The 27,837-nt window shown below is 44.8% G+C and overlaps 1 protein-coding gene and 1 long non-coding RNA gene across 20 annotated transcripts in view; one reads left to right on the top strand and one right to left on the bottom strand.

Moving 5' to 3' along the window:
• Nucleotides 1-11,882: 11,882 nt before the first annotated feature.
• Nucleotides 11,883-27,837, top strand: part of LOC140612491 (RNA-binding protein 14) — a 45,443-nt gene continuing 29,488 nt past the window's right edge. For 5 of the 19 annotated variants that reach the window (XM_072790042.1, XM_072790039.1, XM_072790036.1 and 2 more), the window contains exon 1: nt 27,492-27,685. Coding sequence is in view for 6 of the 19 variants with exons in the window: in XM_072790034.1 (XP_072646135.1) it covers nt 12,000-12,336; nt 17,676-19,140; nt 19,912-20,119 (2,010 nt within the window). In the remaining 13 variants the exon portion in view is untranslated. Of the gene's footprint in view, nt 12,337-12,438; nt 12,833-17,675; nt 19,141-19,911; nt 20,795-27,491; nt 27,832-27,837 lie in introns of those variants that run through there. The other 14 variants (XM_072790041.1, XM_072790047.1, XM_072790045.1 and 11 more) reach the window with 13 other exon arrangements.
• Nucleotides 16,431-27,747, bottom strand: LOC140612493 (uncharacterized). The gene is made up of 2 exons (XR_012013685.1): nt 27,121-27,747; nt 16,431-22,305 (listed from the first exon to the last, which is right to left on the bottom strand). It is a non-coding gene; the product is annotated as an uncharacterized lncRNA (long non-coding RNA).

Here is a 27,837-nt window from a genome sequence, read left to right on the forward strand (position 1 = left end):
CACACTTGTAGTTTTTTTCTCAATTTCATAAAAAATTAAACCCAAGTAGGGATGCCTGGGTGGCTCAGCAGTTTGAGCACCTCCTTTCGGCCCAGGGCGTGATCCTGGAGTCCCAGGATCAAGTCCTATATTGGGCTCCCTGCATGGAGCCTGCTTCTCTCTCTGCCTGTGTCTCTGCCTCATTCTCTCATGAATAAATAAAATCTTTTAAAAAAAATTAAACCCAAGTAATCTATTAGAAGTTGGCTTTTATTTTTCTTTCTTTTCTTTTCCTTTTTTTTTATTTTTTTTTTTGGCCATAATCCTAGAGAAATTCTAAGGACAGATTTTTTTCTGGCTCTGAAAATGTATTTATCACAAAGAAGCATCTTTACATAATGAATAAATTCTTTGCTAGTGTTATCAACACTGCATTTATGTTCTATATATGGCCATGCTTAATAATCATTCTTACTCATGCATATACCCAGGAAAATGTAATAGCAATGAGCTGGGCTTTGGGTCCAGATCCCAGGTCTACTGCTTTCTAGCTATGTGACTTTGTCTTCTCTGTGAAATGGGGATTATAATGGGCCAATCTCATGGGCCTACTATGATAATCAAGTAAGATTGCCTGAGCAAAGAACAGTACCTGGAAAATTTAGTAACTGTTCAGTGTTAACTATTATTATTTTGTTATTCGCTCACTTGTTCATTCATTCATTCATTCATTCATTCATTCATTTATTCATTCAGGACTTAAGAACCTGCAACTATCTCAGGAAGCTTTCTGCTGCTGCTTAGCTACATAAGGAAGTAGAATTTAAGTAAGAACTTTCCCACATCTTTCTCATCACTTTATTCTGTGCTTTTTAGCACAAAATAGGTCAGCAGAATGTAAATGTTCTCCAACTTTATCCTATTTGATAACGAACTTAGTACTTTTTAAAAAAGATTTTATTTATTTATTTAAAAGAGGGAGAGAGAGAGAGAGTGTGTGTGTGTGTGTGTAAAAGTGTGTTGGAGTTGGGGACAGGCAGAGGCAGAGAGAGAAGCAACTCCCTGCTGATCTGGGAGGGACTCCAGACTCCAACCCAGGACCCTGAGATCATGACCTGAGCCAAAGTCAGCAACTTAGCTGACTGTGCCACCCAGGCACCCCTTCACAAAAGGTACTTTAAATTTTATTTTATTTTATTTTATTTTTAATGTTATTTTTACAGAGGGAGAGAGAGTGGGGGAGGGACAGAGGGAAGAGAAAAGAGAGAGAGAGAGAGAGAATCTTAAGCAGGTTTCATGCCCAGTGCAGAGCCAACATGGGGCATGATTTCAAAACCCTGAGATCATGACCTGAGCTGAAATCAAGAGTCAGATGTTGGGATCCCTGGGTGGCGCAGTGGTTTAGCGCCTGCCTTTGGCCCAGGGCACGATCCTGGAGACCTGGGATTGAATCCCACGTCAGACTCCCGGTGCATGGAGCCTGCTTCTCCCTCTGCCTATGTCTCTGCCTCTCTCTTTCTCTCTCTCTCTCTGTGTGACTATCATAAATAAATAAAAATTAAAAAAAAAAAAGAAGAAAAAGAGTCAGATGTTTAACTGACTGCACCACCCAGGTGCCCCTAACTTTTAGTTTTATTTTTATCTAAGTAATATATGAATACAATGTAAAAAGTCAAATAGTACTACTAGGTTTATGATGAAAACATCACCCCCTGTCTCATCTCTTCTGAAATCCAGTTCCTCGAGGCAACTGCATTCAACTCCCTTGGCCAGTTCTTCTGGGATTTACTTCCATATTTTTAGGCAACATGACGTATTGCTGTTTCTTATTTGCAATCTTGCTGTTGTCTGTTGTCTATATTAGGATGAATTCTGCAAGTGATGAGAGTTCTGACTAGTAGCGGCCAGAGCAATAAAGCTGTTCTAATTATCTCGTAAGACAAGTAGACTCTTTTGGTTGCATGGGTAAGCCTCCTTTACTCACATGCTAACACATAACAAGGTCAGGGTGGATAGCAGGAAGAAGGAGGTGAAAGGGAAAAAGCTCTTGTCCTTTATTAGGGAAGAACATCTATGGAACACCATGTAAATCCATGCTGTGAAATTGCCTTCTGTGTTGTTAAGAAAATATAATTTATGATGATTAGATTCCTGTGGCTGCTGTAACAAATTACCACAAACTGGGTGGCTTAAGACACCAGAACTTCATCCTCTTATAGTTCTTGAGGTCAGAAGTTCAAAATTACTATCACTGAGCAGAAATTAGGGTGTCAGTGGGGCCACAGTCTCTCCAGAGGCTCTTGGAAAATATTCATTCCTTATTTCTTCCAATTTATGGTGATGGCTGGCATTCCTTGGCTGTGGCCACACCACTCCAATTTTCAAGGCCCAAATCTTCAGATCTCTCTCTGCTCTGTCTTCCCAATACCTTCTCTATTTATCTGTGCCAAATCTCCCTCTGCTTCCCTCTTATAAGCATACATGTGCTTGTATTTAAGGCCTACTTGAATAATCCAGGATAATCTATCCATCTCAAGATCCTTAACTTAATCTGCAAAGACCACTTTTCCAAATAAGGTAACATTTCCAGAAGCCAGGAATTAGGACCTAATACCTTTGGCCTATTAGAATGACCTATTAAACTAAAGAACTTTTGGGTTGTTAATATAATTAACAGAGGCAAAAGTCATGAGTAAATTTGGGCTCTCTTCTCTCCATTACAGGACAGAATTTCTAACATGTCCTTCCATTCACTGTAAAGAGATAGGGCTTTTGCTATCAGATTGCTTTATTACAGAAATGAATTTTTACCCAAACTTAGCTTTTTTGAGACTTTTGAGAGCTTGAGGGAAATTATTCTGGTTGTGATGATACTGAGTGAGTGTGGGGGTAGGTAGGGACAGAGGGTGTTCTGGCATTTAATGGGGGAAGGCTAGGTACCCTTGCCAACCTGCAATGTGCAGGATAGTCTGGCATAATGAAGAATTAACTGTCCCATAACCTGCACAACTTTCAAATGTCCTACCAGATATCCTTGTAGGTGAAAAACTTGTTTATAATTAGAACCTAATTTATTTAGCATATTAATTATTGGATTTATAAACAAAGTATTTTAGGTACAGTCTTACTATACACTGATTTATCCTGTTCTTTGTTTGGTTTAGAATATTACTAAGAGTTGTTCACCATTTTGGAGAATGATATTGCCGGTGGTGGTGGCAGTAGTACTATTGGAGTTGCTGATGCAATAGCTCTGTATCAGTCTACGTTTGCAGCTGACCAGAAGACATTTTGTTATAAATATTTCATATTATATATATTATTTTATTAGAAGTGTCTTTCCTTTTGGTTCTTTTTATTACAGTTAAGGCCATTTGGGGCAGCAGTGATGGGCTAGGTATATCACTGGTATTACCATGTGGGGAGAGATGACACATCAGGGCAAGTCTAGCATTGTTAGCAGAGAAACAGGTCTATTTTTTTTTCAACTTTTTATTTTTTATTTATTTATTTTTTTTTTTAATTTTTATTTATTTACTTATGATAGTCACAGAGAGAGAGAGAGAGGCAGAGACACAGGCAGAGGGAGAAGCAGGCTCCATGCACCGGGAGCCCGATGTGGGATTCGATTCCGGGTCTCCAGGATCGCGCCCTGGGCCAAAGGCAGGCGCCAAACCGCTGCGCCACCCAGGGATCCCTTTTTTCAACTTTTTAAAGATGATTTTATTTTTTTTATTTGACAGACAGCAAGAGAGAGCACAAGCAGGAGGAGCAGCAGAGGGTAGAGGGAGAGGCAGGCTCTCTGCTAAGCAGGGAGCTCAATATGGGGCAGGGTCCCAGGACCCTGGGATCATGATCCAAGCCGCAGGTGCTTAACTGACTGAGCCACCCAGGCACCCCAGAGAAACAGATCTAATTGTGGGCTTTTGAAGTATGGCAAAAACAGAGTACGGCAATTTTTAGAAAATTATGACTCTAATTGAATGTTGGACATTATGACTCTAATTGAATGTTGTTCCAGAAACTAGAAGAACACCTGGCAGATGGTAGGTGCTTAATAAAATTCTAGTTGGGATACTATGAGTTCTTTTTATTTGACGTATCATAGAATTCTATAACAAACTCTTCTAATTGTTCCATTTATTGAGCTTACTATATGCTCATATTTTATCATACCCCATTTAATGCTCAGAACGACCTTGTGCTTCATAGGTCTTTACCAAGAGAAATTAAAGCTCTTGTTTGTACAAATACTTGTATGCCAGCTTTAGTCATAATTTCCGAAAATTGGAAGCAGTCCAGATGTCCTTCAACTTGGGAATAGAAAAACAAACTGTGGTACATCCAGACAATGTTGATCATTGATAAAAAGGAACTAACTACTGATACAGGCAAGGACATTTATGAATATCAGATACATTAGGCTAAGTGAAAGAAGCTAGACTCAAAAAGCTGTATACCCTATGACTCCATTTGTGTAACAATTTGGAAAAGACAAAACTATAATGAAAGATGAACAGATCATTGTTTCCCAGGACCTGAGGTTTGAGGGGAGGTTGACTGCAAAGGAACAGCATAAGAAAACTTCGAGGTGATGTAACTGTCTTTATCTCAATTGTGGTAGTGATTCTGTGACTTTATGTGTTGTCAAAACTCAAAGAACACAAAAGAGGTTGTCAGTATATGTAAAGTATACTTTAATTAAAACAAAACAAAAAAAACAAAACCAAACCAAACCAAAACAAAACAAAAACCAAAAAAACCCCATAAAACCCAGCAATTTCACTTTTGAATATACACCCAAAAGAAGTGAAAGCAGGGACTCAAATAGATATTTGTATACCTGTTTTTATAGCAGCATTATTCACAGTACCCAAAAGTTGGAAGAAACCCAAATGTCCACTGCCGGATGAATGGAGAAACAAAATGTAGTATATACATACAATGAAACAGTATTCAGCATTAAAAAGGTAGTTCTAGGGCAGCCCGGGTGGCTCAGCCATTTAACACCGCCGTCTTCAGCCCAGGGCCAGGCGATCCTGGAGACCCGGGATCGGGTGAGTCCCATGTCAGGCTCCCTGCATGGAGCCTGCTTTTCCCTTTGCCCCCCCCCCCCCCCCCGCCCTCTCTCTCTCTCTCTCTCTCATGAATAAATAAATAAAATCTTAAAAAAAATAAAAAGGAAGTTCTGATACATACTATAGCATGGATGAACGCAGAAGACATTATGCTAAGTGAAATAAGCCAATCACAAAAGGACACATACTATATGATTTCACTTATACGAGGAACTTAGGGCAGTCACATTCATACAGGTGGAAGGAGAATGGTGGTTGCTGGGTGTGGAGGGGAGGAGGGAATGGGAAATTAGAGTTTAATAAGTACCAATTTTCACTTGGGAAAGATGAAAAAGTTTTGGAGATAGAGTGTGGTGGTGGTTGCACAACAATGTGAATGAATGTACTTTATGTCACAGAACTCTATCCTCAAAAAGAGTTAGAATGGTAGATTTGATCTTATGTGTATTTTTACTGCAAACACATACAACTTGTTCAAAGAGAAAACAAGGGGCACCTGGGTGGCTCAGTCAGTTAAGCATCTGACTCGATCTCAGCTCAGATCTTGATCTCTCAGGGTAGTGAGTTCAAGCCCTAGGGTGGGCATGGAGCCTACTGACTGACCAAATAAATAAACAAATAAGGAAACAAAATCCCAAAATCCTTGTAGGAAGGCCAGCTTTTTAAGATTGTATTTATTTATTCACGAGAGACACAGAGTGAGAGAGGCAGAGACACAGGCAGAGGGAGAAGCAGGCTCCATGCAGGGAGCCCAATGTGGGACTCGATCCTGGGTCTCCAGGATCACACCCTGGGCAAAAGGCAGGTGCTAAACCTCTGAGCCACCCAGGCTGCCCAATGGTGGGCTATTTTAAAAAATCAGATACATCACCAACATTGAAGTTCTGCTTTTCCAAAGGACGTCTCTTCAGGATCTGAAGGCCATTTCAGGAGGAAGGCTAAACCTGCAGTAGCCAATATGGCAGCCACTGGCCACATGTGGCTACCAAACACTTGAAATGTAGCTAATCCAAACTGAGATGTAAGTGCCGTTATTGTACAATACACAATGAATTTCAAAGACTTAGTACAAGAAAAATAATGTAAAATATTAATAATTTTATATATTAGTTATATGTTGATAGTTTTTTAGCTAGGTTACAAATATTGTTAAAATAAATTTTACTTGTTTTTCTTTTTAAAGTGGATAGCAGGGGGGCATCTGGGTGGCTCAGTGGTTGAGCATCTGCCTTTGGCTCAGGTCATGATTCTAGGGTCCTGGGATTGAGTCCTGCACCGGGCTCCCTGTGGGGAGCCTACTTCTCTCTACCTGTCTCTGCCTCTCTTTCTGTGTCTCTCATAAATAAATAAATAAAATCTTTAGAAAAAAATAAAGTGGATAGCAGAAAAATTAAAAGCACATATGGATTTTACATTATTTTTGTTTCACAGTGTTCTGACTCTACACCCTACCAGCAATATAGGAACAAACATGGAACTGCCCCACAATACCCTTAAAATGGCTGTGCTTGCTGGGTAGCCAGAGACCTGCTGAACCCAGTCTGGGAATACTGCCAGCAGTTAGGATTTGCAGAGATATTAGAGTACTATCAAAATGATGTCCCACTTTTCTTCCTTAAGATGCACTTTTTTAATTGTAAAAAAATTGGATTCTCACTGTTAAAAGTCTAATGATATGGAAAAGTGTAAAACAAATTAAACCCTATTTCATCCATAGCCAATGTTATTTCTCTGCTGAAAAAACATGCACCTATGTGGAGGATTTTTCCCCCTATAGCTTAGAAAAATGTAACATTATACAATTACATTGTATTTTTCCCTCTTAAATTATGGTCATCTTCCATATCAATAAATTCTTTATTTTTAAGATTTTATTTATTTACTCATGAGACACACAGAGAGAGAGGCAGAGACACAGGAAGAGGGAGAAGCAGGCTCCATGCAAGGAGCCTGATGGTGAACTCGATGCCAGGATCACACCCTGAGCTGATGGCAGATGTTCAACCGCCAAGCCACCCAGATGTCCCCATATCAATAAATTCTGAACTGTTTTTAGTAGCAACATAATATTCCATCTTTTTTAAGGCTTTGTTTTTATTATTATTATTTTTTAGGATTTTACTTTTAAGTAATCTCTGTACCCAATGTAGGACTCAAACCCACAACCCCGAGATCAAGAGTTGCATGCTCCACTAACTGAGCCAGCCAGATGCCCTCGTAATATTCCATCTTAAGGCAATACCTTATTTACAGACATTTAGGTTGCTTCCACTGCTTGCTACTACAACAATGCTACAATAAGTAAGTTTATATAAATATTCTTATGAATGAGTTTTTTTGTAGACTAGATTTCCAAAGTAGGATTACTATGTTAAAGAATCACCACACTGAAACTTTCAATATTGCCAAAATAGTTCCCAAGAAGGATGTAGAGTTTACACTGTCATCAGCATTATGCATGTGCTTCTCTCACACCCTTATCACCAATAGATATAAATCTTTTTTTTTTCCATTTTTTTCAAATTCAAGAGTGAAAAATGTTCTTATTTTCTTAGGAAATTGTATTTCCTTGGCTACCAATGAAGTTTCTTGTTTATTAGCCATTTGCACTTCCTTTCCTATAAAATGGCCAGTTCGTATTGTTGGCCCATTTATTTCATCTTTTTTAAATCAGTTTATAAGAGTTCTTTCTACAGTACAGATATTAACTTTTTAGACTCCCAAACTTCTATCTTCAGCTCAGACCTCTGTCTTGAACTCCACACACATATTTAATTGTCCATTGTATCTCCACTTGGGTGACTTAGAGGCATTTCAAACTTACCATATCCCAAACTGAATTTCTGATCTTTCACAGAAAATCTGTTTCTCCCACAATGTTCCCCATCTCACTAAATAGCAATTCCATACTTCCAAGTTGCTCACTGTCATCTTTCTTTTTCTCACAACTCACAACCAGTTGCATATTGTGTTAGCTCTACTGTCCAAGTACATCCAGATCTGACTACTTCCTCTGAATTCTACTGGAGCTACCTTGATCCATGTTAATATCATCTTTCTCCTGGATTCTAGCTATTGTATTCTGAACAAACAACTGTTTTCCATTGGTTTTCGCTCATTTTAATAGCAGCCGAAATGATTATTTATAAAACTGTGGAAGATAAGCCCTATCAGATGAGCCCCCAGCCCTGCCCTCTGCCCTCCACAGATTTCCAGCCTCACTTAGAAGTAAAAGCCAGAGTTTTTTTCATGAATGTTGTACTTTGTCCAATGCTTTATCTGTCCCTCTTGAAATAATCATGTGCTTCTTATCCTTTATCTTTTTTTTTTAAGATTTATTTATTTATTTATGATAGAGAGAGAGAAAGGCAGAGACACAGGAGGAGGGAGAAGCAGGCTCCATGCTGGGAGCCTGATGTGGGATTCGATCCCGGGACTCCAGGATCGCGGCCTGGGCCAAAGGCAGGCACTAAACTGCTGAGCCACCCAGGGATCCCCTCTTATCCTTTATCTAATGGATGTGATATATCACATTGACTGATTTGTGAATAGTGAACCAACCATTCATAGAAAACCCAGAAATAAACCCACAATCATATAGTGAATTAATCTTTGACAAATCAGGGAAGAATACCCAATGGAAAAAAGTCTCTTTAACAAATGGTGTCGGGAAAACTGAACTGCAACATGTAAAAGAATGAAACTGGGCGGGATCCCTGGGTGGCGCAGCGGTTTGGCGCCTGCCTTTGACCCAGGGCACGATCCTGGAGACCCGGGATCGAGTCCCACGTCGGGCTCCCGGTGCATGGAGCCTGCTTCTCTCTCTGCCTGTGTCTCTGCCTCTCTCTCTCTCTCTGTGACTATCATAAATAAAAAAAAAAAAAAAGAATGAAACTGGGCCACTTTCTTACACCATACACAATAATAAATTCAAAATGGATTTAAGACCTAAATGAGGCTTGAAGCCATGAAGATCCTAGAGGAGAACATAGGCAGTAACTTCTCTGGCATCAGCCAGAGCAACTTGTTACTAGATAGGTCCCCTGAGGCAACGGCTATAAAAGCAAAAATAAACTATTGGACTACATTTAAATAAAAAGCTTCTGCATAACAAAGTAAACATCAACAAGACTAAAAGGTAACCAATGGAATGGGAGATGTTTGCAAATGTCATATATGATAAGGAGTTAGTATCCAACATATATAAAGAACTTATACAACTCAACACCCCAAAACCAATCTAATTAAAAAATGGGCAGGAGACATGAACAGACATTTCTCCAAAGAAGACATACAGATGGCCAATAGATGTGTGAAAAGATACTCATCATCACTTATCATCAGGCAAATGCAAATCAAAAACACCATCACCTCACATCTGTCAGAATGGCTAAAATCAACAATACAAGAAACAACAGGTGTTGGCAAGAATGTGAAGAGAGGGGAACCCTCTTGCACTGTTAGTGGGAATGCAAAGTGGTGCGGCCACTGTGGAAAGCAGAATGGACTTTCTTCAAAAACTTAAAAATAGGGGATCCCTGGGTGATTCAGTGGTTTAGCACCTGATGATGAAGGGATAAAGAAATTGTGAGATAGATATATAAATCTGTCTATGGAGCCATACTGGCACTTTGCTGTTATATGCTATTATGTATATATATATATATATGTTCCAACATAATGTATATATAATGAAATATTATTCAGAATGAAATCTTGCCATTTGCAATATCATAGATGGATCTAGAGAGTATAAGGCTAAGCAAAATAAGCCAGTCAGAGGAAGACAAATACCATATGATTTCACTCGTGTGGAATTTAAGAAACAAAATGAAAGAGCAAAGGGAAAAAAAGACAAATCAAGAAACATTTTTGGGGCGGCTGGGTGGCTCAGTGGTTTAGCGCTGCCTTCCGTGCAGGGCGTGATCCTGGAGACCTGGGATTGAGTCCCACATCCGACTCCCTGCGTGGAGCCTGCTTCTCCCTCTGCCTGTGTCTCTGCCTCTCTCTGTCTCTCATGAATAAATAAATAAAATATTAAAAAAAGAACCACACACACATTTTTTTTTTTTTTTAAAGAGGGAGAAAGAGAGAAGGGGGTGGGGAGGGGCAGAATCTTAAGCGGGCTCCATGCCATGGAACCCGATATGGGGCTCCATCTCTCACAATCCTGAGATCATGACCTAAGTTGAAATCAAGTTGGACACTTGACTGAGCCACCCAGGCACCCAAAGAAAAAAACTTAACTGTAGAGAACAAACTGGTGGTTACCAGAGGGGAGGTAGGTGGGGAATTGGTTATATAGGTGAAGAGAATTAAGGAGTGCACTTGATGTGATATGTACTTGGGTGAGGTATGGAATTGTTGAATAAAACAAACACTTAAAAAAAAGTGAAAGCCAGTCATTTCATCGATCCACAGGGTGCTACAACCTCACCGTACATCCTCATGCTCTTTACTCTGTTATAGTTTCCAGCCATACTGGCACTTTGCTATTTCTTGAACAGGCAGACATACTCTTGCCCCAGAACTTTTTGACTTGTACTTTCTGGCTGGAATGATTCCCCTTAGGATGGCTTGCTTGCGCTGTCATTTCAAATCTTTAGCACCGTCTTTTTTTACTTTTAAAATTTTTGATTAAATACCCACACCCAGCACGGATCCCAAAGCAGGGCTCCAACTCAACCCTGAGACCCAGATCTGAGCGGAGATCAACAGTCCGTGGCCCAAAAAATGAACCACCCAGGCGCCCCTAACACCATTGAATAGTCTATATATGTTTTACTTGTTTGTTATGTTTCTCTTCACCATAGTATAAGCTACAAGGACAGGATTTTTTTGTTTGTTTTGTTTTGTTTTGTTTTTGTGGAGGGCCAGGTGTGCCCGCGCACCCGGAGCCACCAAGGACAGGATTTTTGACATTTTTTGTTCACTGCTATATCTTTGGTGCTGCCCATTTGGTAGGTGCTCAATAGAACTAGTAGAATGAACATGTAGGTAAATATTTTCCTGAATTTGTCACATGTATTTATGTTTTTGATGTCTTCTGCCATGCAAAATATTTTTATTTACATACATCCGTTGGTTTTAATTTTTTTTTTTTTTAAGGCTCAACTTTTGATCCCTCAGAGACTGTTCTTCTGACCTAACATTGTTTCATTAAACTTTCTATTGTGTAAAATGTCAAATCCACACAAGAGTGATCTCATTATTCCTCTCTTGGAAATTCCATAAAAGCAAAGATGAAACTCTGATTTTTCAGTCTCCATCCTCTGCCAAGGATCTCAGCAACATCAGGGAATGTATTTCCAAAGAATGAATTAACAGCACGAAGGTGCTCCTGGGCAGATGCCTCTCAGGCCCTCAGACAGCCCAGCATGGTCCCGGAGGCGGCAGTTTGCTGACTGAAGGCGGCTGTTCTGGTTTCTTCCGTCAGGCCCGACCCTCCCACGGACGCGCTCCCTGCTATCACCAGGTTTGGCTTAGGCTGCCAGGTGGGAGGAGTTCTGACTTCCGACTGAACAAAGTTTTTCCTTGGGCCCGCAGATCCCGGCCCCACCCGGGCCAGAGGCCGTCTCACCGACTAGGCCTCTCGGCCGCCGACGCTCCCCGCGCGCGTTCCCCCCTCTCCAACCCTCCTCTTCCCCCTCCCCCCGGCAGTGGCGGTTGGTCGCGCGCCGTCGTCCCTTTCCCGCCCCCTCTGCTAACGAGCGGGCTCCAGACCCTCTGGGATTGGCTGCGCCTGAGTGCATCTTCCTTCAGCCTCTCTGATTGGTAGAAGGACGCGCGGGATATGGGCTCCGATTGGCTAGGCCAGAGCGCCTGCGCGGCGGGGTTCTCGGTCGCCAGCCATTCCTGGGGAGGACTGCCGGCCGGTCGGACGTCTCGCCTGTCGCTGGAGGAGAGGTCCTGGCTCTCCGGGAAGGCGGCTGCGGCGGCAAAATGAAGATATTCGTGGGAAACGTCGATGGGGCGGATACAACGCCAGAGGAGCTAGCGGCCCTCTTCGCGCCCTACGGCACGGTCATGAGCTGCGCCGTCATGAAACAGTTCGCCTTCGTGCACATGCGCGAGAACGCAGGCGCGCTGCGCGCCATCGAGGCCCTGCACGGCCACGAGCTGCGGCCGGGGCGCGCACTCGTGGTGGAGATGTCGCGCCCACGGCCTCTTAACACTTGGAAGATTTTCGTGGGCAATGTGTCGGCTGCGTGCACGAGCCAGGAATTGCGCAGCCTGTTCGAGCGCCGCGGACGCGTCATCGAGTGTGACGTGGTGAAAGGTAACGCGGGGGCGCGCGGGGGCGGGGGCGCGGGCGCGCTCTGGGCACTCAGCTTGTTAGCCACGCCCCTTTCCCGGGGGTCGGTCACCGCGCGGTTGGGGCGGGTGGGGAAGTCCGCGGGAGCGAGGCCGGAGGTGTTGGGGGCGCGTTGGGTAGTCACCCTCCTCCCCTGCGGTCCAGGCACTATTCTCCAGATGGGAGGAAGCGGCTCTGGGTGGGTTCGGCGGCCACTGTGAGCCGAGCTACGGGGCCGGGGACGCGCCTGAGAGACTTGCGAGTGTACCGGGGGCGCGCCTTCCACTGGTCTCCTGGGCCTGGCACCGAGCGGAAATTGGGAAGTGACGGGCACAAGCCGGATCATGGAACGGGGAAGATTTCGCCACTTCCCCCCTTCCTCTCCAGACGTCGGTCAGAGCAAGGGAAGAGGGAAAAGGTGGGGGCTGATGCCCCAAGGCCACCCTCGTGTTCCCTCCCGATGAATGCTCCCGAGCGGAAGGTAACGGGGCCCTTGGACATTTCTCGGGCTGGGATCTTCTAGCTTTGTGTGGCATGGGTCTACTCATGGGTATAGTTACTCGTGGGTATAGGAGGGGCCCCTTCCGAATCATTTTGGCCTTTAAGTATCGTTAGGTGGGTTAGGCGTGGCAACGCTGTTTTCCAAGTCCCACAAACTAGGCTCGATTTTACATCTATGAACTGGGAACCTGGACCTTTTGAATGTGGAAGGAGGCCTGTTTTATGAAGGCCTCTTTTCCATAACCTTTACTTGCCAGCCCATGTCCTTGGGGCAGTGTTCTTTTATAAGCTTGGTGATTTTGCAAGGGGGCATATACTCTGGCTGAGGGTGACATGGAGAGGCACGTGTGAGAGGTCTTGGTTAAACATCGGCAAAACAGGTTTACTTGCTAATCGACTTTGCTGGAGTAGTCTAATCCTTAGGTAGATCCCAGTTTGCCTTTTCTTGGAGAAAAATGTATCACTGTAACTTAGGCCTGACTTCTTTTTGGGACCCAGTTGACCTTTTTTATAGTCTAGGTTTCTATCCTGTAAGTTCTTTTTCTTTTATGTTGTCAAGGTTCGGTGGGATAGCCCTTTTGTATATGTGGCCTTTTTCGGTTTCTCTTGGGAACAGATCAGAGTTAACTTTGCCATCTTCAAGGATGTAACCTGGGGGAGCATCTGATGCCCTACTCCTGGTGCTGGATTCATACCTGCTCTTACTCTGAAAAGTTTTGGTGATAGGAAATGGTGCAGGTGCTTACTTCCACCAAGACACTTCATTTGCTGTCCTGGATGGGCATATCTTTTGGGCTATTCCTTGTCCTTTCTGAAACTGGGAAAGTGTAAGGGGTTGCAGGCTCCACTACTAGGAGCAATTCCTTGTTCTGCATTAATACTGCATTCTGTTTTCCTTAACTCAGGTTATGCAAGTCTACGAATATCCAGAATCAGGCTTTGCTGCTGGGGGCTCTGAGGCAGGCTATGTTGCACATTGATTTTTGCTTTTGTTTAGAGTTAGAATAGGAAGGACTTCAGATTGGGCATCTGGCCAGGAAATGGATAAGGGTACATGACTCACTATGAGAATTCTGTGTTTAATTGACTTACCACATTTCTTTTGTGGTTCTCAGGCATGATGACTACTAGATTGGGAATCTAGAAATTAGCACCTAAGGGGACAGTCTCCATGGAACTCATTGGTCAAGATGCTTGTTTTCAGCTGGTGGACAAACCAAAAATTTCCTTGGATTCGCTTTGGTGTGAGACCAAGTGACAGTGGTGGGAAGGGTGAAGTGTATAACTGCATGTGGTTTATAGAACTCCTGGCTGACACTTAGTGAGAAAGCGAAAGTTTTGACTATTTTATCCTTTTGTAAACATTCAGTTAGTGGAAATGTGTTAACTTCATCAGGGAGTAGTGGTTAGCTGTTATTTGTAGTTACCCTGATAAGTAACAGAAGTTCTGACTCTTTGACGTCAGACTCTGGGAAAGATTTGACTGTCCTTTCCTTCACTGATGCTTTTCTGTCTCTCTGGGGTGAAAGAAAGTGAGATTTTTAAGTTGGGAATGTAGCAGAAGAGACTGGCTCTGGTTTTATAAACACTCATTTCTTGGGTTGAGAATGGGCATTCGATAATCAAGTCTTCTGGTGTTGGCTGTCAGGTCTTTGAAAAGCACAGAAGCTTGGGGTTGCACAGGACAACCAGTTCTGTTTTATTTCACAGTGGAAAAACATAGTTGCTTGGTTACCCCTGAGGTGTAGATATGATTTGATTTAAAGAGCAAAAATCTCCATAGCAACTGGATTGTAACTACTTTCCATGGTTACATTCTATTGGGTGTTCAAAGATGAAGTAGGAGAGTTGCTGACAGCTTTAGGAACCATTTAGGCTTCAGGGGAGGTCTGAAAGGCAGAAGAGGAAGCTGTTTCCTCTATTTTTTGTAGGTGGCCGTTTTTCCCTGTTGTAGACAAATCTGTAGTTTAGAGATTTCTACTTCCCTCAGGATAGGAAAACTCATTTTTTTGGATTCTCTTGATGCTAGAATTGTGATGCCGCCAGACCAGTAGGTGATCTGTGTAAAACATTGCTTGCTTTTTTGCCTTTAAATGCAGTGGATTTCTCCCAGAGGTTACTGTTTCTTGAACTAGCTCTCCAGGCAGGTAGGTTTCTGGAGTCTCTAGATTTCTGGTTTTTCATCATCCTAGGATTAATTGGGTTCCTGGGCATCTTTGATAGGGTTAGGTCTTGGTTTGGCTGCTGGCTTAGCCCTGATGTGATTAGATTAGCTGGACAACCAAGTCATACTGTTCTTTACTGTTTGGCTTAGGAACTCTTTGATGTAAATTGGTTATAATTGTATCTAATGGCTTTTTAAAAAGCCAGTGATAAAAATCAGTGATATAATTCATATGGGCAGTCAGTTGAATCATACATGTGAAATCTCCGTTTTCAAACTTCAACTTGGTTTCTTAACAAAACCTAGCTAAGTAGAGAGTAGACAGTGGGATGTCCTGTTGCTCTTACAAACCCTTTGAAGTTGTTGTTGGGTGTTTTTCCCTAGCTTGTTCTAGTCTCAGGAATCTGTGGATGGGTTAGCCAGGACTGTAATATCATTCATTAATACTCATAGTGTTTGAAGATTTTTTTTTCATTTCCCTTAATCTGCCGACAGGCTTCTGTTTTCTGCTTGGCACTGCATTCTCTGGAGGGTCAGCTCAGTCTCTTGCTTTTTTTTTTTTTTTAGTCTCTGCTTTTAAAGAGGTCTCTGATCACTAGTATCTGTTTTTAGTTACCTCTACCCCAAGTGGTGGTGAGAGACCATAGGACAGTTCTAATATCCTGTGGCTAATCCAAAAGGAACACTTTGCCTTAATTGGTAGGTAAGAAATCAGATTCTGACCATGGAGGTATGAGGGCTGAGAGTTGGGATGGTTCATTTTGTTCTTCCATCATCTCTGGCAGGTTCTAAGCTTGCACGTACAAATGGTATGGTAGCTGTTATTTTTTATTATTACAGATGAAGGATAATACTCTGTAGGGAGAGAAGCCTATGGTTATTCCTAGGATTGAGTAATCATAATTCTTTATCATTATTATATAGCTATTTATATTTAACAAGGCACTTTTATTTTCTTATTTGAACCTCCTAACTGAGGTGGGTAGGACAGATTTGGCAAGTCTGTAACATCTGGATCTGTAACAGGCTTTTAAGTGCCTAACTCAGTATTCTTTGGCTATATCATACTTATGATTTGTACCTGTTGATTATATTTTTATTTTCATTTGTATGAGAGGCAGGTTGATGGCATTGCCTCACACTGAGAAAAATAACTTGCTCTCAGAGCAGCTAGAGAGGGCATCCTGATAGGAAAATTTCTAGAAATTCAGACACTTATTTCAAGGCTATGTAAAAGGATTTCTTATCTTCAGGAATAGAATCTTAGTAATTTCATCCAGTTAGTTTTTTGTTTCCTAAACTGATGTGTGAGAGATGGGGTCCTGGTACTTGGTACTTAAATAGCCATGGGGTCGGATGGGTTAAAGTGCATGGCCTTATTTCCCATGAGCGTGATCTTGTCATTGTTTTTCAGATCCTGCTTGCACCATTGTGGTTTGTGAATTTGGACACGAATAAGAATTTCTTCCTACTCCTCCCTTTTCTAAAGTTGTCTCCTTCTGTATGGGAGATGAGTAGGACTTTGAGATCCCAGCATCCTATCTTAAGTCTGTATCCCACCACAGCTCATTCAGATCCTAAATGAGGACCTCAAGGGTAACCTGCTTAGCAGAACCTGCAATTGTAGCTTCTCATCTTGAAGCTAGGAAACCAGATCTTTCCTGTAAATAGTCTGCTCTGTGAACAGGAATCCAAGGGGTAAGGTATATATATTTCTGTCCCTTGAAGAGGAACAAGTAGAGGATATGACATAGCCTACGGTAGGGGGCTTAGGCCTGAATTCAGCCAAGAGGCTCAGTTTCCATTCCCACACCTCAGTGACTTACATGAGCTCCAGCTGCACCTGTTCTCAGTTTAAATTTCTAGTTATCTTACACAGTCATGCCTTATATATTGATTTCTCAGGGATAGACTGGTATAGTGAAGGGGCACAGAAGAACTGGAATTCTGTTCCTGGCTCTAATAAGTTTTGATCTAGGGCCATATAAATTCTCTGAGCATGTTTGTACACCTGTAAAATGGAGATAATGATCCTTTCCTTTGCCTGTCTCAGGATTATTGTGAGGCCCAAATGAAGGCCTGTGCATGGAAATCCTTTGAAAATGAAAGTACTCAGAGAAAGGGAGATGACATTGGAAGCATTTAATGAACTGTGCATTTCAGTCTAGCTTTCTTGCTTTAATTGGACCCTGGGCTGAGACATGGGTCATGCCAAGACATAATTGGTTATTTCCAGTATTTCAGAGTTATGGTTCAAAGGTGAGCAGTAGTGTTTGGTGACCTTGGGCTAGAGAACACTAAGTAATCGAGTGATCCAAGAACCCTTTCTGTGTTTTGTCTGGTGGTTTACACTTACAGGAACTGGGGAGATTTTTATCCTGTGTTACAGTTCATCTTTGCTCTTCTCTCCAGAAAGTTGAGTGAGGTAGCAGGGGGAAGGGGAGAATGGGGAGAAGGCCATAGGGAAAGGTGATGCTTGGGACAGTTGGAAGCTTTGTTATGTGGGAACCATGTTTTATGACATACTCCTGGAGAGGAGGGTTTGGAGGCCTGGAGGTAGCTGGCAACAGCTGGGTGCTGTTGTGTGTCCAGTTTGGGACCCATCAGGTAGCATGCCCTGCCCCCCTAATTGCTAACCCTCTGTCTGCTGCTTTATCAGACTACGCGTTTGTTCACATGGAGAAGGAAGCAGATGCCAAAGCCGCCATCGCGCAGCTCAACGGCAAAGAAGTGAAGGGCAAGCGCATCAACGTGGAACTCTCAACCAAGGGTCAGAAGAAGGGGCCTGGCCTGGCTATCCAGTCTGGGGACAAGACCAAGAAACCAGGGGCTGGGGATACGGCATTCCCTGGAACTGGTGGCTTCTCTGCCACCTTCGACTACCAGCAGGCTTTTGGCAACAGCACTGGTGGCTTTGATGGGCAAGCCCGTCAGCCCACACCACCCTTCTTTGGTCGCGACCGCAGCCCCCTGCGCCGTTCACCTCCCCGAGCCTCCTATGTGGCTCCTCTGACGGCCCAGCCAGCCACCTACCGGGCCCAGCCCTCAGTGTCACTGGGAGCTGCCTACAGGGCCCAGCCTTCTGCCTCTTTGGGTGTCGGCTATCGGACTCAGCCCATGACAGCCCAGGCAGCCTCTTACCGCGCTCAGCCCTCTGTCTCCCTTGGGGCTCCATACAGGGGCCAGCTGGCTAGCCCTAGCTCCCAGTCTGCCGCAGCTTCCTCGCTTGGTCCATATGGTGGAGCCCAGCCCTCAGCCTCAGCTCTCTCCTCCTATGGGGGTCAGCCAGCTGCGGCTTCCTCGCTCAACTCCTATGGGGCTCAGGGTTCCTCCCTTGCCTCCTATGGTAACCAGCCATCATCTTATGGCGCGCAGGCTGCCTCTTCCTATGGGGTTCGTGCGGCTGCCTCCTCCTACAACACCCAGGGAGCAGCTTCCTCCCTAGGCTCTTATGGGGCCCAGGCAGCCTCCTATGGGGCCCAGTCTGCAGCCTCCTCACTAGCTTATGGGGCCCAGGCAGCTTCTTACAATGCCCAGCCCTCGGCCTCTTACAATGCCCAGTCTGCCCCATATGCTGCACAACAGGCTGCTTCTTACTCTTCCCAGCCGGCTGCCTATGTGGCACAGCCAGCTACAGCTGCTGCCTATGCCAGCCAACCAGCCGCCTATGCTGCACAAGCCACTACCCCGATGGCTGGCTCCTATGGGGCCCAGCCGGTTGTTCAGACCCAGCTGAATAGTTATGGGGCTCAAGCATCAATGGGCCTGTCAGGCTCCTATGGGGCTCAGTCAGCTGCTGCGGCCACTGGCTCCTATGGTGCTGCAGCTGCCTACGGGGCCCAGCCTTCTGCCACCCTGGCAGCTCCATACCGCACTCAGTCGTCAGCCTCATTGGCTGCTTCCTATGCTGCCCAGCAGCATCCCCAGGCTGCTGCCTCCTACCGTGGCCAGCCGGGCAATGCCTACGATGGGGCAGGTCAGCCGTCTGCAGCCTACCTGTCCATGTCCCAGGGGGCCGTTGCCAACGCCAACAGCACCCCGCCGCCCTATGAGCGTACCCGCCTCTCCCCACCCCGGGCCAGCTACGACGATCCCTACAAAAAGGCTGTCGCCATGTCGAAAAGGTACTGTATGCCCCCCCGCCTCTGCCCCCAGCTGGGGCTTAGGGCAAGGGGCTGAGGTTGGCAGGGGAGGGAAACTGGAGCCATTGGCCCCTCCCTTGGTCTTCTCTCCTCCCATGGGATGTCCAAAGGCCGAGGGGGTTGATGTCTGTGAACTTTTCTGGTCACCAGGGTTCAGGTGGAGCATTAGTGCTCAGCCTGGGGTGGTGCCAGCTAGTCAGGCTGGGAAAAGTGTCACCTGTCTAGGCTAGCCCAAGTGCCATTGGAGCTACTGCCTGCAGGATTGTGGCCCATAGCCTTTCCCACCGTCTCAAGGATCCTTAAGCCTGTCATGTGGTTGTCCTGGCTTTGGTGGGGTGGGTTTGAAAGAGTAGTCCCTTTGGCACTCACTGGCTGAAGGCAAGGTGTATGAGGTGCGTCCACTCTTTGGGGAAGTTGGGGACCTTGCTTTCGTCCGCCGTTCTGTTGATAAACAACCAAGGTCTTTCTGTGCGGGGCCCAGGGGGGATAGTTTGTTTGTGATTTGGGAATATAGACCAAAATCCACCTTGGCCAGTTGAGAAGGGAGGGCTTCAGTGGTGGGCTTGGTTTCCCACTGAGTTGAACCAGGCTTGATTTCTTGCCCTGGATAGGGTGATGAGCCTTCTGACAAAATCTTGTTTGTTGGAGACCAATCATCACACCCTCCCTATCCCCATTGGCATCTCCCCCATGCCCACCTGGAGCCCTCCCCTCAATTGTCTCATTCACCAACTGTCTTCTTCTCTCGACTAGGTATGGTTCCGACCGGCGTTTAGCCGAGCTCTCTGATTACCGCCGTTTATCAGAGTCGCAGCTTTCGTTCCGCCGCTCGCCGACAAAGTCCTCGCTGGATTACCGTCGCCTGCCCGATGCCCATTCCGATTACGCACGCTATTCGGGCTCCTATAATGATTACCTGCGGGCAGCTCAGATGCACTCTGGCTACCAGCGCCGCATGTAGGGCCATCCTGGGATGGGGCACCACGGGGGGGAAGGAGAGGAAAGGTGGGGTAGGGTGCAGACCCAGGTTATAACCACTGGCCCATACCTCTCCTGTTTGCGGTTTTTCATCCCCTCTACCCTGTGGGCCTTCCCCAGGAGATGATCCTTTTGAGTGTTCGGCAGTAACCTTTGTTCCTTCGCCTCAGCAGCAAATCTTGCTACTGGCTCTAGATCTGCGGTTTCCCCTCTCCCCTGCCTCCCATCTCCCAGGATGGGAATTTCTTTTATGTTTTTATTTTTTCCTGGCTCCCTTTTATTTTTGTGCGCGATATTTAAGGTCGTCTGGATGGGGAAGCAACCTGCAGCTGAGAGGTCGGCGGCGCCTTTTTCTTTTTAGATGTGAGGGAGGCCAGGAAAGGGTTAGCTTAACCATTTCCTATGCGCCAAGCTGTGCCAGCAGTCCAGGGGGGCCCTGACTTTGTTCCTCTATAGACTGTGTTGAGACTGAGTTCCTGTCGGGACAGTCGGTTGGTATATGTCCAAATCCCTACTGACCCCCTGATGTTCTAGCTGATGCTGAGTGGCACAGTCCCACATCCCCATCTCCCCAAGTAGGTGGTGTTAGAAAACCTTGATTTTTTTTCCCTTTTGTATGGACTACAAATAAAACTTGGGGCAATTTGCAGTTTGGAAACCTGGTTGTCATTGTCTTGATTGCACTCAGTTTCAGAGGAGCCAGTTTGACATCCAGGAAGACATGACAGCTAAAAGGAAGGCAGCTGGAGAATCCCAGGGCAGATGAGGAAAGGGGTTTGAATGTGGGAATTAGTGATTTCCCTGCTGCCCAAAGGCATTTAGGTCATCGTTGTCCTACTAGTCTGCCATCTTTAGGACTGGAGAGTCCAGACCAAGTTGCTTGGACTTCTCAGCCCTTAACTTGAATTGATCACACCAAGTAAATTTATTGCCCATTTTCCCCTAACTTATCTCCAGTTCGGGAACAACCTGTGCTCCAGTAGGGTGGTCCTGGGGTATGGCTTCTCAAGTGAGAAGTGGGGAAATAGGCTGCTTTGGTGCTTACAAGGCTAGTCTCCAGGCAGTGGGCTTGAGTGAGCGTTGGAGCTGGGACCCAGAGGGGAGCCAGTAATGGGGTAGGGGTGATTTCAGTGTCTGGTACTTCCCTGTGGTTAGCGAAAGGAGGAACAGGGACAATTGGAAGCAGGTATGGGGGATCTGGCAATATACCTGGTATTTCGCCTGTTGAACATCACCGTGGAGCGTCCTTCCTGCGTCCTGTCAACTTCTACCATCGTAGTGCCGAGACTCACTTCCCCTATCTCCATTTGTCAAGGTTTCCAGATGTTTTCTTGCTGGGTTTATATCTGAAGGTGACCTCAGACTGGGAAAGGGGTGAGGTACAAGCATAACCCAAGTAGGGATGCTGGGTTAGAGGGAGGAATTGAAGAATCTTTTTATATTTTTATTCTGGGACTGGTGGGTGGGGTGGGTGTGTTGAGAGGACCTGGCAGGGGGGTGGGGGGCAGGCAATTCCAGGCAGGGACAAGATGGAGGCTTGGGCTTACTAATAGTGAGTGAATGGAAGAAGACTGGTCGGGTAGGAACATAATGATGTTCCTTTGGGCATGGGGACTTAAAGAGATTCGATTTGGGAGTTTGCTGGGGCAAGGTGATTTTGGGCAGTTATATGTGTCAATCAAGTGGAGTTCAGGTGGGTTCTTTTCTGCCTCTCTCACTGGCTTCTCGTGAATTTGCCTGATTCAGAGTAGCTTGCCCCAGATGTTTTCTTTCCTCTGCCCAGTGGGCAAAAGCCTATGATCTTTATAACCATGAACTCTTGTGGATGCTAATTGGGGTAATTTCAGAGGGTTACTGGGGTCATAGCTCTTTTCCTTGTTTCTCTTTCTGCTCACTGCTTTGCCTCCAGGTGCATTGCTGTTCCTTTTCATTTCTTTACAGGACTGTGGGGGGAGTTCAATAGGTTTCTTGTCACTTTTCTGCAGGGAGGGTGGGGTGATCTGAGGGCCAAGCTAACCAGCTTAGCTCTGGTTATTACTCTGGAAAATACAGGGTTGGTTGATTGCAGGGCTGTGATTGTGGCCTGTATATTTGTAATATTTGTCATGTGGCTTTCTCTCTTCCTTTTTCTCCAGTGAGGGTTCTGCCACTACTCCAATCCCACGGTTCCTGTGGAAAAAAAAAAAAACAAAAAAAACAAAAAAACACTTAATGTGCTCTTGAGGCCAGTGTTGATGTTCTTTATTGCAGCCCAAGTTCTTCAGAGTGACCTGGCCTAGATGATCACTCTAACTGCCTGTCATCCTTAGGTCCTGATACCCTTTCTGCCTCAGCCCTCAGGCTTTTCGTTGTTTAAGCAGAAGAGTCTACAAAGCGAAATCATTTGTCATTCTCTTCTTCCTTGCAGATTGTTTTAAAATTCCCTTTGTCCTTTTTTATTTAAATTATGCCACCTGTGTTAATCCTGTAGCCCACTCCTTATACCTGGCTTTCTGTGGACTTCTAAGTTCTGGGTCCTATAACCTGAGATGGTTGGGTTGAGTGAATGGGAAGACAGATATTTAATGTGTGTTTGGGGAGAAGAGGGTGGGGAATATGGGCTCCCAGTGTCCTTCAGATTTTTGCACTTCTGCATCTCTCACCTCTACAACTCGACCTTCATTGGAGAAATTTAAGATGATTTATTCCTGGAACAAGATCACATAGAGGCTTCTAGCCTTGTCAGCCTGCTCTCTTCTGAGGTTTGGACTTTGTTTCACATTCTGTCTGGGGTAAGCCTGGGGCTCGATCCCTTGTATTGGAGATAATGGGACTGGCACTGACTGGTCAGCCTCTGGGCAGGCTGCATTTCTAGTCATGCCCATCAGTTAAGCTCTGCCAATGTCTGTGCACAGACTGCTTATTCTCTAGTCATTTTGTCCCATCAAGCCATGTAAGCTGACCATAATAGGGGATGACTGAGATCATAATGAAAATACATTTCTTAGATTTATGGACTATTATGTGATAGAAGGTTGGGTAATAGAGAAGGTAAGATGGAGAGCAGGTGATGGCAGCCTGGATTGCTCAGTTGGTTAAGTGTCTGCCTTTGGCTCAGTCATGATCCCGGGGTTCTGGGATTGAGCCCCAAGCCAGGCTCCCTGATGAGTGGGGAGTCTGCTTCTCTGTCTCAACCCCCCACCCTTCTTCCTGCTCATGGTTTCGTTCTCTCAAGTAAATAAAATCTTTAAAAACGTGTGGAAAGCAGGTGAAAAACTTTATAGTTACTTTTAGAGAGATCATAAGTGGTAGAACCTAGAGTTTTCCAGAAAAAAAGTTCTTAAAATTATTTCAAGTATAGCTCTAAGTCATTTGAAATACAGTGTTCAAGTAGCTGAGCCCTTGCGCTGACCTTGAATTTATAATAGGGAGGCAGGACCTACTTCAATGAACTAGTTACAGTTAATAAACAATGCTAGGGTAGTGGAAGATAAGGAAGAGGCAGCTCCACTAGTTAAAACTTTCTGGAGATGGAATTTGTTTGGAAAATTGTCCTGGTACAGAAAGAATGACTAGTGGTGTTGGCTCTAAAGTCACAGGTTTCCCGAGTTTGAATTGTCACTACTTAGCTGTGTGATTTTGGACATGTCAGGAACTTTCGTTTTTTATCTATAAAATGAAGGTAATTGCTAACATTTATTGAACACTTGCTAAATAAGCACTGTTAAAAGGGCTTTTCACAAAGGAATTACATTTGCTCTTCATTGCAGCCCAAATGCCAATTAAGTATTTTGAAACCTCTTTTATAAATAGGGAAATTGAGGCTATAGGTTAAGTAACTTAAGATCATATGGTTAGAAAGTAGATCAAGGGATTGAATCAGTATTTTGAATCGAATTATTCAGAACTTTGTAATCATTATAATACTGTGGAAGGATCAAATAAGAACACGGGACAAGTGTAGGACCTTATATATAGACAGTGCTCATTAAAAATGCTAGCTATCTCATAGAGTTAGAACATTCTGAGGAGATTGGGGTGGCCTAGTGGAGCACATATCCGAGCAAAGGACTTTGATGTAGCTGTAAGTGCAGCACATATGAATAATAGTGAAGCAGTGTATTTTTAAATGAGTGGTACCTAGGAGTGAAGTTGGCCACGGACCACACCAGTTTTTGTTATCTCCAGCAACACTTCAGTGTCCTGAGATCAGATTCTCCTTGAGTATAGAAAAGAAAGGTATGAGGATAGGGAAAAGTCGGTAAGGGGAGGGTAAGCGAGTATAGCTGGCAGTGGGATTGGAGGTTTAGAAAGCCTGCTTGACTGGCCTAGTCAAGGCAGGCCAGTCTGAACATCCCTGGCAAATACTCGTTTTTAATTTGAACTCTTACCTAAAACAGTAACTCGTTTCTGGACAGGAGCCAGAGTTATTAATGTGTATAAATTATATATATTCACCCACAAGGGTGTGAAAGTAATAGATTGTTTATTCACATTTGAATGGTTTTCACTGACATCAGTGTTTCCTACCTAAGTTTGGATTTTCCCCTCATTTCCCTTTCAAGAGTCCAGGCTTCAGGCACTTGTCTTTTCAAAATCTGCAGTCAGAATGTATATTTATGCTTGGCTATGACATACAGCTTTCTAGATAACTTTGGACAAATCACTTTACCTTTTAGGTGCTTGGCAACCTGATCAACAAACTAAGAAATCTCCCAAATGACATCTAAAGTGTTCTGGACAAGGTGTTTTTAAAACACTGCATTCAATCCTATTTTGGATTGTTGGGTTGGTAAGGTTAGAGGTTTTGGACCAGATGTCTTTAATTTATAAGCCTTAATAGTTTTTAAGGAACAAGTATTAAGCTTCTTTAGTACTCAGTAAAATAGAGTTGGATAGGTGAACATCATGGAGGTGGTTGAACTACACAGATCTTTCTACGTAAAGCATTTTGCAGCATTTGTCAAGCTGGTAATCTTGGTAATCAAAAGCTGTAGTGTAGGTTACCCCCCTGGCTTTTGGGCACCTGATTTTTCTGTTTAGGGAGACTGGAAAGCGTAATAGGTGATAAGGGTTTGATTTTAGAACTAAGTGTCCATGGTCTTAGCTGATATTGACTGAAAATCCAAAGTATTTCTCCTTTTGGTTTCTAAGAAGTCTTGCATTCATCCCCCCCCCCCCCCCCCCGCCCCATGTTAAGTCAACAAATAATTGAGTACCTACCATGTTCCAGGTGCAGTTCTAACACTGAGGATAGAGAAGGGAAGAAGAAAAAGTCCCTGCCCTTGCACAAGTATTTGATGGGGGAGGGGGGTAAGAGGTAGAACAAAATGGAATGAACACATAGGATTTCAAGTGGTGGTAAGTATTTGGAAAAATAACATGAAGTCATGGGATGAAGTTTCAAGGTAGGGTTGGAGTAGGAGGGATGGTTTTGGATGGGGTGGTCACCGAAGTACCTGGAGAAAGAATATTCCAGTCTAAATGAACTTGAAACAAAAAGGCCAGTGTACTGGAGCATGGTTGGGGTTTGGAGTGTGTGGGGTGGAACAATGTGTTGGGGGTGGGTTTGTTTAAGAAATTGGGAGATTTTGGCAAGAACCAGATCAGATAGGGTGAGTTTGAAAATTCCAATTTTAGTGGGTTTTAAGGAGCAGGAGGGGATGATTGAATGCATTTATTCAGTTGGATGAGCTTGCAAAATGAAACAAATATAACTCCCTCTTAAAGGCTTTCAGAAGGTAAATAATTAGATTGAGGGTGGGGGGGTGAGGGTGGGGCTGTGGTCTGCAAATCAGCATAGATTGTGATCCTGAGATTTATATTCCCAGTCCTCTCCCCTTTGGACCTGGAGAGATTCCTATAGAGTGAGTGGATCTCATCTGCTTTGGTATTTTGGAAGAAAGTTATCTCCAGGGCTGTTGGGACACACAAAATTTGGAAGATCAAACTGAAAGGAGCTGAGAGGATTTCTATACCAGATGCATTTCCCTGCAGATTGAGTGGTGACCCTCACCCGATGGCTGGCCACCTCAAAAGGGCACACACAGCTGACTAACGTGGAATTGATTTTCATCATTGATTATATGGCCTTTACTCAGTCTCAGAATATCAGCATCCACAATGAAAATGGACCAAGATTAGTGCACCACATCTGTAAATGTCATATTTCGATGATTTTAGGTCCTTCGCTCTTCCCACCCTAGAATAAGTCTTGACCAGTTTTTCACCATTTGATTCCTGAGTCATGTCCGGTTTTAAAATTCATTTCCGTAATTTTGACTCCTTCTCTTTATGGCCCCCACCCCCTTTTCTGGGGCTGCTTTTGACGGTCGTATATCATCTCTACTGATCCCTTCCTCATAGATAATTCACTGCTTTTTGTGTTTTAAGTTCTTTAATCTATCTCCCCCCCCCCCCAACTCCCTCCTCAAAAGCTGCCTCGCAAAAAAGGGTCATTGCTTGCTCACTGAATATGGGATTACATGAAGATCCAAAGGATGAGAAAGAAAATGTGATGAGGGAGACAGACGCTCCGGAGAATGCTGTTTTGATTGTATTTTGTTTATAGATGGATGTGACTAGGCTTTTTTAAGGTCCGTTCTAGGAGTTTAAACCTACAGCTCTGGCTGATGGTGCCCAATAAAATAAAACAAAAAACTTTGCTGCTCCAGTTTTTTCTCAGGGCGGGGTGGGGGCGTTTTCAATATCCAAGGTCATACAGAGAAGCCGTTTCTTCATTTTGGACCCACCCCGGGAGGCTGGTTCCGCGCGGGAGCTGGTCTCAGCGCCTCCTGAGTAACGCAACTTCCAACCGGGCCAACTTCGGGGCCGTTATAACCTAGTTGAAGCTGCGCCCATTAACCGTTTCCAGAGTTCCTTTCATCACCTATGACCGTAGTTTGATTTTGGGGGAGCTCCGGGACTCCTAGGGCTACGGTGTGGATTCTTGGGCAAAGGACGAGGTTGGTTTTTCAGGTGGGGAAGCTTCGTTATTTTTCTTACCTGGCGTTGGGGTCTGCGTAAACTATCGCTCGTAGCATCCTGGCTGCGAGGGGGTGGTGGTTGGGGAGTGGAGAAATTCGGAGAAGGCAGAATGGAGCGGGGGATACTGTCAGAATATGCACGTGTCGGTGGCAAAACGTGGAAGCTTCACAAAATTGGCGCCATGAAACTAAAGACCGCCGCACCGGAGCTCCTGCCTGCTCCGCCTAATGGCGGGCCGCACCCCGCCGGCAAAGCCCACGTTTGTAGTTCCTCCCTCACGCCAATCTCTTGCCCAATCACTGGCTTCGGCTTCGCGAGATAGGCGCTCATTGGCATTCGTATAAAAGCTCCGGGGTTACTGACGTTTCCACCTCTTCCCGGCCTCTCAGGTAATTGGCGTTGGTGGTAACCAATCAGGAAGAGGATCTGCGGGAACGCCTGCCTTTAACTTAACTGAGCAGCCAATCCGGTGGTACACTCACCTCCCCTTCTACCCAGAGTCACTGCTGCGGCCGCCGCCATTTTAGCGTTTTGTCAGAAGCGTCTGCGCCGCGAGGAAGAGCCCCTGCTGATTTCGGTGCGGGTGAGAGACTGAGCCCTCCACTGTTGTTTTTTTTTTTTTCCCCTGTTAAATCTTATCTCACTCCTTTGGGCTTCACGGGTATCCTAGTGGGTTCGCGGCCTCTGCACCCGTCTCTGAGAGCCGACCTCGGTGCTGGGCATTGCGCGGTAAGC

This window comes from Canis lupus, chromosome 21, assembly GCF_048164855.1.
Source record: "Canis lupus baileyi chromosome 21, mCanLup2.hap1, whole genome shotgun sequence".
Lineage (NCBI taxonomy): Eukaryota > Metazoa > Chordata > Mammalia > Carnivora > Canidae > Canis > Canis lupus.